We start from the raw sequence: 14,270 nt of genomic DNA, 5'->3' as shown, positions 1-14,270 counted from the left end.
TCTATTCGTTACATACGAAAGTGGCCTTCGAGGCAGTCTTGAGCACTCATTTAGTATGATGAGTTTTCGCTCAAATCCAAAGTTACCAAAGGCTTCTGGAAAGTGTATCGAATGGCCTCCTGTGAGACCAGTTTTCTCCTCCATTGCTGACTGGAAATCGAAAGGAAGTTTAGCACTGTTCTGATATGTCCCAACAAAAATCTCAAATGACGAGACAGTGAATCTCAGCGGTTTAGCACAATAGCCAAAAAATGATTTTTTTTACTACACCGATAAAAAAACCTGGAACGTCAAAGCATTGTTAATGGAATATCAGCATTAAAAATCTGTCGGGGTTATTGGGGCTGCTGTAGTATTGAGGGAAAGGATTTTCGCAGGGAACACATTTTCTACTGTTTTTAGTCCGTATTTTATCTCAGTCGGAGTACAATGAAAGAATTTGTGGGCGTGGTCATATTTCTATTTTGTTGGATATTGTGGCTCACCCTAAACATCGATCGTAAGTGGGGAAGTATAACCGACCGACCGACCGACCGACCCATCGCGCTCTATCAGTGGCTCGGGCGTTCGGCTACTGAACGTAAGTTCCTGGGATCGAATGAAGCGGCGGCCGGATTTCGATGTAAGCGAAATGCAAAAACACTCGTTTGTGTTATGTCAGAGCACGTTAAAGAGCTCTATACAAAGCCATTCAATAAGGCCTTCTTCATAGCCAACGTACAGCTTTGAGATGTTTAATCCCATCTACCTCATCCCGCGAATTAATTATTACTCGATTAATTAATTAATGAGCTTCAGCGAAGTCATCTCTACATATGTTTATGCTGCGAGCGTGCAAGAGTTGCTATCGTGCCATAGAATTCCCCACGCTCGCGGTTTTACTTGCGTGATGAAGTGGACAGGCAAGTATATGGACTGAACTTGTGCTGCCTCTGAAAACGTCACTCGTGAAAGTCGATGATATTATTGTACGTTTAGAGATTAAACAACAAGCTCAACTGCCACAACTGCTATAACGCTGACCGCAGCGACGGCCTAGTCATTTGAGTATACGTCTCGAGAGAGATTTAGCAAACCGGAGACGTAATAGCGGGTACGTATACTGGGTTTACGTATACGCCTGTTGTGCACGCGCAGTGGCCCTACTCAGCCACGCGCTTGCCACTGCCCATGCGCAGCACCCGTACGTAAAACCAGTACACGTACCCGCTATTACGTCTCCGGTAGGCTAAATCTGCCTATTGATAGATTTAGCATACCGGAGACGTACTAGCGTAGACATATGCCTGTTTACCGGACGCCGCCTGGCCGTACCCATGTCAAAGGGAAGCGTCCAGTTAACCGGTATAAGTCTTCATTAGTAGGTCTCCGGTATGCTCAAAACGCTTGCTTTTAGTTGGTCCTACGCGGTGAGCTTGCGTATACAGAGTCGTTCACACGTGTCTAGAGTGCTGGGACGGTGTGCTGGAGAGCAAATGAACTGAAATCTTTTCGCTGCTACTTTGCTAGCGGTAAGGCGCTGGTGCCTGTGCGTTGACGTCTTTATACAGCTGCTCTCTAGAGCAAGCATTATCAATGAGTCAATACCTGCTTCACAATTTCTCTTCATTCCCCCCGAACGGCACCCATCCAGCGCTATAGACAAGTGTGATCGACTCTGTACGTAGCGACCGTGCGGGTACTCGTAACCATAGTGATTATCACTTATCAAAACAGATTTCAATCCATTTAAAACTTTATTTTCACTCCTTTGCCTATTTTTCCACTATTTTGCAACGGTTGTTTTCCTGACCTCTCATTATATCGACGTCCGCGCTGTTTCGACGGTCTTTGTACATTTTTGGACTTATTTAACTAATCATGCTACTGACATCAAATTTTTTTTGCGCATCGCCCTCACATCATCCTCTATTGACTACAACCATTTGTTCGATCCTACCTCTTCTGAGAACGCAACTGCTGCTGTCACATTTTGATTACATGGCCCCGCCGACATAGCCGAGTAATGGTTTCGCGTTAATAAAAAAAAGATATAATAGGCGATACCGTCACGCAGCGCAATTCAATAAATTCGCTGTGGGAACAAATTGTCGCTTAATATGAAGATGAACATTGGTTGCTATTTTGTAAAAAGCCTGACATTGTCATCGCACCAATGTGGTGTGCAAATTTTAGTTCGGTAAAAATACTTATATTCTAAAAACTGGAATCTCATATCTTTTTGATCACTACTGCACAAGCCCGTACCTTGAGCGTGTAGTGGCCGTGCGGCACGTCCGTCATGTCCACCCACTGGCAGTCGATGTTGTGCGCGTAGGTGTCGGTGCAGCCCACCGATATGCCCTGGTCGCCGTAGTTGGCGCAGTTGTAGCGCTTGTCCACGCCGGGCTGACACACGTTGTCCTCGAGGCAGAAGCTCGCCTTGTGGCCCTCAGCCACTCGCCGGCCCTCCGCGTCCAGCACGTTGTAATGCGCGAACACCTCCATGGAGTGGTAGTGCCTGCGCACAGCAGGAGAGGCGATCTCCGCAAGGGACTTTCGCTCCGAGGGAAGGCGCAGCGGATGAGTTCTTAAGAACAATTTGTAAGTCTCGATTGCTGGCCGCGCGGCGTAAAAATTTTTGTTCCTAACGACGAGAGGAGGCTTCTGAGATGGGTTCTGTCTTTTTTTTTTAATCGCATGTTATTCCTACTACACGTTACGCTACCGTTGTGTCGCTTCTGCGCATATGCAAAGCGCCAATAAGTTTCTGTGTCTGTCGAGTTTCTTTGGATTCCGAAAATGCATGAAAGAGTTTCTTGCGGTACATTTATTGCGGCACTATTAAGTAAAGGCATGTTGGGAATGCCTTTCGAAGCAGTATAGCTTGACCGATATTTAATTACTTTTTCCAGAATCGCCGGAATCCTGCTAAGCCAGAGTGCAGCGCACTCCCTCCGCAAGAGTGGATGTACTTTTTCTCTAACGAAACCTTGATAAAGATAAAAGGTGCAGCCGAGCAGGCAGTCGAACCGCTGAACTTGCATATTGGAGCTGATGAGTTGCAGCAGGTTGACGCAATCTCATACTTAGGAGTGATCTTGGATAAAGATTTCAACTGGCACCAGCACATTGATGCCCTGTGTAAAAAGTTGTCGTGTTCTTGCTATACATTGGCGAAATTCTACAGGCTCGTGTACTGTGCGATGTCAGTGCACGTTGAAGAACCCCAGGTGGTCGAAATTTGCGGAGCCCTTCTCTACGGCGTCCCTCATAGCCTGAGTCGCTTTGGGATGTTAAACCCTAATAAACCGAACTAATAAACCAATTAGCGAAAGCATCTAAATATTTTCAGACTAATACGCTAAAAACATTATATTTCAGTCTGTTTCAGACGCAGCTTGCATACTGTATTGAGGGCCTTACATACCCATCGTATACAGTCGAACCCGGATATATCGAACCCGCATATTTCGAATTATTGGCTATATCGAACACACAGATTACCCCCTTGAAAATACTATGTAAAAGTATAGGACAGTTGCGTTGTATATCGAATTCCATTTTCGCCGGACATTGGATATATCGAACGCCGCGCCGCGCCCCTGGAAGGTGCGCTTTCCCCAAAGACATTCCTGTCCGGTCCTCAGCCGCCTCAGCGGAGAACATTTCCGCAGTCAGCAGGCGCAGGGCCCTTTTTTTTTTTTTTTTGTTCCCCGTTTTTGCGACCCACCGGCGCGAGCTTTCCCACTCCTCCTCTCCTCCTGTACCGCCCGCGTGTGCTCCGTCAAGGTCATTGGAGATCAGCGAAGAGAGAGCGCCGCATGGAGACGCGCGGCGACCACGCTTCTTGGGGAAAGAGAGAGAGAGAAAACGGTCGCTCGTGGGCACATCGTGGGTCTGGGGAAAAGAGAGAGCTCAGAAAAAAAAAAAAAAAAAACGAAGCCCAGAGCGCCGATCTTTCTCCCTGCTCTTTCTTTTCCCTCTGTCGTTCCTTCGCAGCCGCGTTGACTGCCGCTCGCATAGGCTTCGCTCTTATCGCTCCATCTGCGCCTCGCGTGTTTTTTTTTGTGTGTGTGCCTGTGTTTCAACGCGCGACGTGAAGCAGGCCCCAGTAGCCAATTGTTTTGGCAAGGCAGGCCTTGAAGTGGCCGGAGATTAATGTCCGGAAGATTTAGATGACGATGAGTGCTTGGACGACGCGTTTCGCGACTTGTCCAATTTTCTCGGCGCCGTTCCGTCCGAAGTGACTGTTGAGGACTGTTGGGTTTGGGATGCCCCCCCCCCCCCCCCCCCCCTCTTGCCTGGGTGGATTAAGGCAGCTCGCGGTCCCCTCCTGCCTAAGTGGATTAAGGCAGCGAACTTCCAGGACCGTGGGACCATGGTGGCAGCGGCGAAGGTCAAAGACCGCCGAAGGCCGAAGATGCGGCGACGATGGCGGCGTTCCGTGGCCGAGTCGACGTTCGGGTCAACGAACAGAGTGGTGGTGTGCTGAGTGGAAGACAGCAGTGTTTAATTACTGAGCCTCTACCCTCTCCCATCAACCGAGCTGCGGGAGAGCCCCACGGCCCAGCGCCGCTCTGCCGTGGGCGGTATCAACAGTATCCACAACGGTCCGTCTGATTGGACACGTCATTGTTCGAACTATTTCCCCAGACAGGGATCTGGGGAATCCGTACGTTATTTAACGGGTGTTGTTTTGAGGACTCCAGGGCACTCCTGTTGACTCCTGAAGAAGTTCTCCCTTTCACTGAGAATCTCTCTCAGTTACCCTTTTTGTAAATAATGTAAATATTCCTGTATAAAGTCCTCTCCTTCCTTGTTTTCTTCTTCGTAACCCCGTCTCCCGCCTTCCTCGTCCCTTCTCCGGCCCGACCACGCTCACCCGATCCTAATAACTGGTTGCCAGCGGTGGGATGGAAACTACGTCCGAAGAATTGAATTGCTCGAGATGCCCAAGTCAAATCACCGGCTCCAACGGACCCCGGCAGCTACGTGATTGACGGCATCAGCTACGCTTCCGAAGACCGAGAGATGGACGCGTCAGGTCACCGGCTCCAACGGACCCCGGCAGCAACGGGACTGACGGCGTCAGCTATATCTCGGCAGGGTGAGTGCCCGATGTTTGCCATTCGTTTCGCCAGACCGCACTAGCACAGGCAGATGTTAGTAGTGGGATTTTGGATTTCTGGGGAATGAAAATTTGGCAGTTTTGTGTTTTGTTCGCCTCAAGCTAAGGCTTGTGTTTTAGCGGGGATCAGCGGCACGAGGTGCGTTCCGCGATGGAGAAGTTCAAGGTAGAGGACCTCCTTGAAATTTTGGAAGAACTGGGCATATCAGTAGGCCCCGCTAAAACGAGAGAGGCGATTTTGGGTGTGATACGGGTGGAGGAGGTGACAGTCGAGGAGGCAGACGAGACGTGGGAGACGATTGTGGAGCGAAAATCGGAGCGAGAAACGCGAAGGCTTCTCCAGGAGAGAGAGAAGCGAAAGGAGCAGGAAAAGCGAGAGCTCCGAGAGGAGAAAGAAAGAGAGTGGCAGGAGCAGCGTCGTAAGAGACGCGCTGAGCTCGAAGCACTACGTGAGCGAGAGCAGCAGGAGCTCATGCGTAAGATTCAGCTTCTCAAATGGCGAAGGGCTCGAGATCGCTTGAGGACTTTCAGACGAGGCGATAACTTCAGAGCTTTCCTCGAAAACTTCGAGCGAATTTGTAGTGAGGAGGAGCTTGACCAGGGTGAATGGTCGATGATGTTGGTGGCCATTCTCCCTGGTGACGTCGGCGGTGTATTAGCGCGCCTTTCCGACGAGGAGATCGACAGTTATGCAATAGCGAAAAGCGCCCTCTTTCGCTTCTTCGGCATAAAGGTAGAAGTCGACTCCAAAGGTCGAAGCGATGGCAGTGGACAAAGCTCCCCTCAGTGTGTCAGCGACCAGCCAACGAACCCCGCTTGGTTCGCTACGCACAAAATAGTTGCTCAGAAGAGCAGTGACAAAGCCAGTTCTAGCCCCGAGATAGATAGCGCTTTGACAGATAAAGCAGAAGTTCCGCTCCAGAAAGTCTGCAGTGAGGTTTTGAGTCAGCGCAATGACAAAACTAAAGAAGGTCCTCCGCTGGTGCAGCCAGCGAACAGTGGCAGTCAGGACGTTGAGGCGATGATCTGCGGCACCGAGCGTGGCGGTGCGTCACCTGACAGCAACTTTGAAGCGCCAGGCAAGAGCGCAGCATTAGCTTTAAAAAGCGATGCCACACGGATGGTTGCTGCGACCCAGAAAGGTGAAGGTGCGGCGCCCAAATACGGACCGCAGGAGTGCGAGCCCTTGTGTTCAGCAGAGGTCATGGGAGCGAGCGATTGTGCAAGTGAGCCGTCGCCCGTCACTCTGAGCAAAGCGCCAGCGGCTTTGCTACGCGACAAAAATGGCAAAAGCGATGAGCCTTTGAAAACTGATGGGTCGAAGGCAAGGGCCGGCAGCTTAGCACCTGTTGGCCGCGCGCGAGCTTTTGACAGGCAGCGAGGGTTAACAGGCGAGGTTTCCGGAAGACGGCCACGCGTGAAGACAGCCGATCGGAACACCTCTGCGAGAAAGCAAAAAGCGCGGGTCAAGCTTCTGCATTTGAAGAGGCCGCGTAATGGGAGCGAGCGATTGTGCAAGTGAGCCGTCGCCCGTCACTCTGAGCAAAGCGCCAGCGGCTTTGCTACGCGACAAAAATGGCAAAAGCGATGAGCCTTTGAAAACTGATGGGTCGAAGGCAAGGGCCGGCAGCTTAGCACCTGTTGGCCGCGCGCGAGCTTTTGACAGGCAGCGAGGGTTAACAGGCGAGGTTTCCGGAAGACGGCCACGCGTGAAGACAGCCGATCGGAACACCTCTGCGAGAAAGCAAAAAGCGCGGGTCAAGCTTCTGCATTTGAAGAGGCCGCGTAATTTCTCGAAATTGCCCCCGCGGCGCTCAATAGTTCGCAGGCGTTGCAGAAAAACCCGGCCGACTAATCATGCGCAGTCTGGACGTAAACGACCTGCTCCATCGAGAGACAGCAAAGGGGATTACAAGGCATGTGACGCGGGCGGCGTGCTAAGGAGATGGGTACAGGGTCGCCACACTAAAGGGCGCCGCAGAGCGCACGCGAGTCGGAGGGGGACGCAGCATGCAGGGAGCCAAGAAAAGGGGAAGCGCCGTTCTAGCACAGGCGAAACAATCAGCCTCGCGACTTTTTGGAAACCTCATCTGGTAGCCCCGCCGTCCGACCGCGACCGCGCAGGGCGCGACTGAAGAACAGGAAGCAGTGGATTCCTGAATCACAAGACGGCTTCAAGGTGCACTAAGCACTTTTTTGTATTTACTTTTGGTTTTCCTTGTATCCATTTACTGAACTGTAAAAAGAAAGGTCAAGAGAAACCAAGTATTTAGGTTGATGCTTGAGTGGAATTTTGTACCTTTCGATAACTTTCGCTGTAATTATGTAACTTTTGTATAGCGCAGTTCACTGTAGCGCGAACGATTTCCTTGTAATCTCAACCGTTCTATTATCTATGTTTTGTTCTTTGACAGCATCATTTAATTGAGATTTGATGCGAATTGCCGTGCAGCAGGCACTTGTATATAGGTTTAGCTGCGCTGCGAATTGTGAGTGTGCCCGCTGAGGCACGAAGGTACAGCGAAGTAACTCATGGGCGAATGTGGCGCAGTCCCTCGCGTGGGTGCTGCGAGATTACTTCGAGCTGTAATTTTGTTGGGTCGGTTTCGTGGTTTGGCACGTGAGCTTAAACTGCTCCGATTATTGCGTGCTAGTGTCCGCTGACACTCAAGGACGAGCGAGGCCACTTTTGGCCATCATAGCTTAGGTAGCTCGTGTAAGCTTCCAGAGATGCTACCGTTTAAGCCGAATTGAGTTTTGCACAACGTATTACTTCGACAGTGTTTGTTGTGCGATTTTGCAAGTAGCGTTACCTGCAGTATTTGTTACACGCTAGTGTCCGCTGACGCAGAGGCGCGAGCGAAGCCTCTCTTGGACATTGTAGCGTACATAGCTCGTGTGAGCTCTTAGAGGTACTACTTTGTGTAGCCGTATAAAGTTGCGCAGAATGTTTCTTCTGCGAGGTTTGTTGTGCAAGTTTCGCACATTTATGTCGTGTCTGCTGCCATGCAGAACGAAAGGAAGACGACATGGGAAATTGTCGTACTTAAGAATAGCAAGTAGCTTGGGGCAAAATTAAAGCCTCTGTCTCACCTCTCGGTTGATTCCTCCCTGCCCGGATGACATCGAGAATCGTTTCAATTTGTCCGACCGATTCTAGACCCATTCTAAGTTTCCCTCTGTTTCTTGAAGTGTCATGCATTATGACAACACTTTGAAGAGGTCCAACACCTGAACCGTGCATCGGCTACGCACTTCGTGTTCCTTCAGGAAAATTTTGTTTCATTTTAATTTTTACTTAGAGTACTTAGAGGGAAGTCTGAGTAATCCGTTTTCTTTGGTTTTGGTCTGGTGGGGCGAGTGGGCAGCAGACGGCACTTGCTTTTGCTGTGTGTGGCTTGGCGTTTGTGGTTCCGTTTGACTCGCCTTCCAGAGAAATTCCGAGAGCTGGACATCGACAGCCGATGAAGAGAGGCCTGGAGAAGTGCGGAACGAGAGCCCCTTCTCGCACGTCCTGTCAGCCGAGCTGCGTAGGAGCGGCTCATCTTCCGGACGCATTGTCTGGTGGCGGGGGTGCTGTTGGGTTTGGGATGCCCCCCCCCCCCCTCTTGCCTGGGTGGATTAAGGCAGCTCGCGGTCCCCTCCTGCCTAAGTGGATTAAGGCAGCGAACTTCCAGGACCGTGGGACCATGGTGGCAGCGGCGAAGGTCAAAGACCGCCGAAGGCCGAAGATGCGGCGACGATGGCGGCGTTCCGTGGCCGAGTCGACGTTCGGGTCAACGAACAGAGTGGTGGTGTGCTGAGTGGAAGACAGCATTGTTTAATTACTGAGCCTCTACCCTCTCCCATCAACCGAGCTGCGGGAGAGCCCCACGGCCCAGCGCCGCTCTGCCGTGGGCGGTATCAACAGTATCCACAACGGTCCGTCTGATTGGACACGTCATTGTTCGAACTATTTCCCCAGACAGGGATCTGGGGAATCCGTACGTTATTTAACGGGTGTTGTTTTGAGGACTCCAGGGCACTCCTGTTGACTCCTGAAGAAATTCTCCCTTTCACTGAGAATCTCTCTCAGTTACCCTTTTTGTAAATAATGTAAATATTCCTGTATAAAGTCCTCTCCTTCCTTGTTTTCTTCTTCGTAACCCCGTCTCCCGCCTTCCTCGTCCCTTCTCCGGCCCGACCACGCTCACCCGATCCTAATAGGGGACCGCAGCTTCGCAGGGGGGCGCTGCGGATGTCAGTGAAAAGCGCCCTCTCCGACCGACTCCGTATTTTTGTCCGGGCAAACCGGTCACCCCTCCCATTGAGTAGCTGCGCGAGCAGCGCGCTTTCCCCTGAAAAAAAGCCAGTTCTGCACGTACTTTGCACGTGTTGGCCAGCCTGCAAATCTCTTTGTGCAGTCCCGAGCTTTTTCCCTCGTGCTTGAACGCTGGCGAGCTTCAGAGGATTAGCAAAATGTACAGGGGCGCTAGAAAAAAATGCGAACAGCACGGCGCCCACGCGCTGCGCAGTCGGAATTTATCTTCAATGCGTTTTTATCTCGGTAGTACCAAAAAGACGCTAGAGTGGTACATTATTGTATCACGGATGTCTCTAGCGTATTTGTGTTGCGAGCCAAGTATAAGCGTGACGAAAACAAATTCCAACAGCGGAAAGCCTAGGCACTCCGCTGTTCGCATTTCTTTCGGTCGCGGCAGTACGCTCTGAGATGTAGGTTAAAAAAAATAGTGGACAGTGAATTTTTTTTTTTCGCTGCGAACTTGAAAAAAGAACTGCCAGTGGATCAGGCCCACTACGTGAAGCAGATTGTTGACGAAAAAGCCGGTACCGTAACGGCGAAATGTGTATCGCAAGTAAATGACGAGATCATTTAAGACGTGGAATTCGAGGTAAATACCATTTTTTTTTTGGCGCGGCCATCTTCGCAAGATGCTTAATTTCGTTGGGTGACTGAGCACTTCGGTGCATGCAGGTTTGTTGGCCAAATAATAAGGATTTTGTTACGTGTTTCGATGAATAATGATGGAAATAATTTTTATTTTAACTTAAAATAAAGTGGCCTTAAGGCGACGCGCAAGGCTGAGGAGAAAAACGAAAACACGCATGAAATGCGCCTACCAGCTGCTTGCTATATACGGCTAAGAGAAAAAATGCTCTAGTTTGTCAATCGCTACAACGGAGATAAGCGGTTCGTATATTTATTTTAATTCCGATTACAGCGCACGCGCATCCCCAAAACAATTATTTGCACAGCCATCGCTCATATGCAAACGCTCATTCATGTGCAAGCAAACATTTTGATTATTTTTATTTTTTGAAATTTTTTACATGTAAAGCAACTTCGAAAATTCAGCCCAGCGTCACAAGTCGGAACATTCAGGCGATCACTGACCTTGCCTTACACGCGTCTGCATAATGCCGCTAGCTGCAGTCAGTCTCCAAAATAAGAAACGGCAAAAAAAAATGAGTTTCGTTAGCGCGAGCTTTACTAAACACTGCATGCTTAGTGAATTACAGCAAAAACTGCGGAGAAATAATATTACGCGTGCGACATACCAAACGTGTTTAGTAACAGGAAAAAGCTTACTTCACCCTGCCCATAGCAGTTATCGAGGCCTGCCGTTTCTCGTTCTCATCCATTTCATACGCAACAATTCCGGACAAAAACATTTTTGAATAGTAAAAAATGTATGACCGCATTTTTTTTCATATACTGGAAGATTTGACTATAGCAATCTCCCATCGATAGGCTTGCATTTTTTTTTTCGTATTAACGTTTTTCCTATCGTCAACTGCTCGATACGAGCGATGAAAAATATTTAAGATTTTGCTGCATATAGAAAGGGTGGACCATTACCTTCAATATTTCCGTTACTGTACGTTACAATTTTCAAATATTAAATTTTTTTTTCCCCAAGAATGTAGGACATCACCAGGAAATCTGTACAATTACACGGGCATTCCTTGGTCGTTGATGTTCAGAGAACTATTGTGACAGCCGCACACACAACCAGTTTCTCCACTCTTAGAACGTCGCGGAATTCACAGCGAGCGGCAACACCACTTTTGTGCGCCCGCGAGCAGGACGGCGCGTGCTCACAATGAAAGAGAGAGTGCCAGCTGCGCGAGCAGCACGCGCGTACCAGCCGACAGGCTGCTGGCTCAATGCGCTCCGCCGGCGACGTGCCCGGACAGCAACGCCAAAATGACCGGCAGGGGAGAAGTGGCGCTGGTGCAGTGGGAGCAAACTTCAGGTGCGCTTCCCTATAGGACTTTAACGCTGACAGCGAAGTTCAAGCGGTAGCTGGCGTTCAAGACGCCGACTCCAGCGACGACGAGGGCAACTGTGTTGTCGAAGAAACGCGTCCGTGCGCAGCCACTGAACTGGCGTCAGCGTTAGCCTGATTCGGCGCTGTTGCGGCGAAATGGAAGGCACTGTGCTCTCGCACCTGGACAGTCTCGAGAAGATCGAGGCCAGTGTTTTGAACTTCGTTTCCCAGGGGAAAAAGCAGCCCAAAATTAGTGATTTTTTTTTCCGCGAAATAAAGCGCTTTCACATTGCGCGCCCATACTATGTGATTCGCGGCTGTTCCAAACGGTAAGCCACAATTTGTTATGATCGGGAGTGCAGTTTTAGCCTATATCTGTATATCGAATTTTCGCTATATCGAACTATTTTCCGATCCCCTTCGAATTCGATATATCCGGGTTCGACTGTATTGATCCCGTGGTAAGGCTGCAAAAAAGGGCTCTTAGACTGAACGATTTTGTGTCACATAGAACTCCATTGCGGCCTTCATTTAAACAAAATAACATTATGCCACTAACTAACCTAAGAGACTATCATTTGGCAATTTTTGTAAACAAAGTTATTTGCAACCCTAACACCTTTCCTTTAGTTTCATACAAGTCCCCTCCGTCCAGTTCTCGTTCAGCCGCTCATGGAAAGTTCTTGCTTCCAATATCTAACAATCATTATGGTCATCGATGTCTCCATTTTTGTGGTGTCAAAATTTGGAATGCTATCCCATGCTCAGTCATATCTTCACCTAATACTACATTTAGAGCATTGAAGAATTTTTTCCTTCACACAGAAGTGTCTCAATAAAGCGACACTATATGCGTCTGTGGCGTGGCATCTGTTAATCTATTGAACGTGGCAGCCTGAATGTAGAATGACCTTTCTTTTTTCTTTGGTACTATGTCATACGATAGTGTTTCAGTTTGTATAATGTGATTTTGTATTGCGATTGTTTCATTCTACACTGACACATATGTATGTCTTTTTTTTCTCCTGAATCATCACTAGACTTATTTGTATTCATTTCGGGATCCACGACTAGCCTCTGGCTAAGGATCCTTGAGTGTCTTTATGTAATTACATGTGTGCTTTGAAATAAAGAAAAGAAAGAAGGAAGAAAGAACATGTTCAGTGACATACGAGGTGTCCGCGGAATAAGCGCGTGTTACTCATCTCACGCTTGCCATGGCGCTCATCCCATTGGCCTTCGACATCGCGAGGCGAGGTTCGCACAGTTTGAGCTTTTGAGCTTTTGTGATCATGCTGTAATATGGTGCTCCTTACGGGGTAACTCACTCTTCTTTCAGCGCGCGGAGAGAACTTTGAAATACAGTTTCAGAAAATCCGGCAGTTGTGGTTTGTCTCTTCACCTGCGACTATTTATTCCAAACTGTTGGCCGCTCCTGAGAGGTTTGAAAATCTGAAAACTGATTTCAGGCAATTATTTAACCTAAAACAGGGCAGGCGACACTTTTAAAACTATTGGCCGCTCCTGAGAGGTTTAGAAATCTGACAACTGATTTCAGGCAATTACTTAGCCTAACACAGGGAAGGGGGCACTTTCAAAACTGCTTTCCGCTCCTGAGAGGTGTAAAAATCTGACAACTGATTTCAGGCAATTATTTAGCGTAACATAGGGCAAGGGACACTTTCAAAACTGTTGGCTGCCCCTGATAGGTTTTAAATGTGACACTTGATTTCAGGCAATTATTTAGCCTAACATAGGGCAGGAGACACTTTCAAAACTGTCGGACGCTCCTGAGAGGTGTAAAAATCTGAAAACTGATTTCAAGCAATTATTTAGCCTGACACAAGGCAGGGGACACTTTCAAACTGTTAGCCGCTCCTGAGAGGTTTGAAAATCTGACAACTGATTTCAGGCAATTATTTAGCCCAACGTAGGGTAGGGGACAATTTAAAACTGTTGGCCGCTCCTGAGAGGTTTACAAATCTGACAACCGATTTCAGGCAGTTATTTAGCCTAACATACGGCTGGGGACACCCATTATATGTGTTTAATCTCCAATCATGTAAGACGTACCGCGGTCGGCATAATATAACGGTCCTGCAACCGATCAAGTTGCAGTTTTGCACTTGCCGGCCCTGGTCATTGGCTGAAGCTACGCCACAGCTCACGTTCGCTCATCGTCAGTGGCTAGAATGCCAAGCGATAAACAGGGCGTGGCATCACTTTAGCACCAAGGATAGGAAATACAAAACTGCAACGGAATGGTGTTATGCGTCGGTCCAGGTTTCTGAAACTTGACCATCTTATGGGGCACTCGCTGCATGTGCGCAGTCCTATTTACTCCACAGACCTTACGAGAGTAAAAATGGCCCAGGAACTTTGAGCAATACATGGTGACATCAAAACCATTGCCGCTTCCCCGCGTTCCCCGCCAATCTGAGCGGAAGGCGATGGGGAAGTGGTGCTCACATGTGGCAGGAGTGCCAGATCCAGGCATGCTTGGGCAGGAAGGGCATGAATTCGGCCGTGCCCACGTTCGCCACGCGTGCCGTGAAACGCAGCAGGCGACGGCTCTCGTACAGCCAGCCTGCAAGACCACACGCGAGGAGCACATGCGCATCACCTCCGTGTTCCGTTACCAATACTCTCCCTGAGATGAATGACAGTGCACCATTGAAAAAGCGCTGGCCAAGGGACCTCCAGTTGTTGTGTTCTATTCAGGTCCGAAGGCTACGGGGCAGTTTTCGTGCAGGAAAATGGACATCATGATCGGACGGTAGGCAACTGAGTGCGCTGTGGCTTGGGGCCAAAGTTCCCAACACTAGGGAATGGCCACTAAGGCAAGGAAAGTTGTAATTTTTGTCAGAGCGAGCGGTAAGGCATTGTTT

General features: G+C 49.1%; 1 protein-coding gene across 1 annotated transcript in view; it reads right to left on the bottom strand.

The window, feature by feature from the left end:
• LOC149356280 (lysyl oxidase homolog 2-like) overlaps positions 1 to 14,270 on the bottom strand; it is a 51,537-nt gene that overhangs the window by 1,511 nt on the left and 35,756 nt on the right. Inside the window, exons 7-8 of the mRNA XM_089584162.1 lie at positions 13,852 to 13,969; positions 2,248 to 2,500 (exon numbers count right to left, since the gene is read on the bottom strand). Of these exons, the coding sequence (XP_089440288.1) occupies positions 2,248 to 2,500; positions 13,852 to 13,969 (371 nt within the window). The remainder of the gene's footprint in view (positions 1 to 2,247; positions 2,501 to 13,851; positions 13,970 to 14,270) is intronic.

This window comes from Amblyomma mixtum, chromosome 3 (genome assembly GCF_055824585.1).
Source record: "Amblyomma mixtum isolate Tamu chromosome 3, ASM5582458v1, whole genome shotgun sequence".
In the NCBI taxonomy this organism is placed as follows: domain Eukaryota; kingdom Metazoa; phylum Arthropoda; class Arachnida; order Ixodida; family Ixodidae; genus Amblyomma; species Amblyomma mixtum.
Note: the sequence above shows the minus strand (reverse complement) of the source record. Positions and strands in the feature narration are given on the sequence as shown.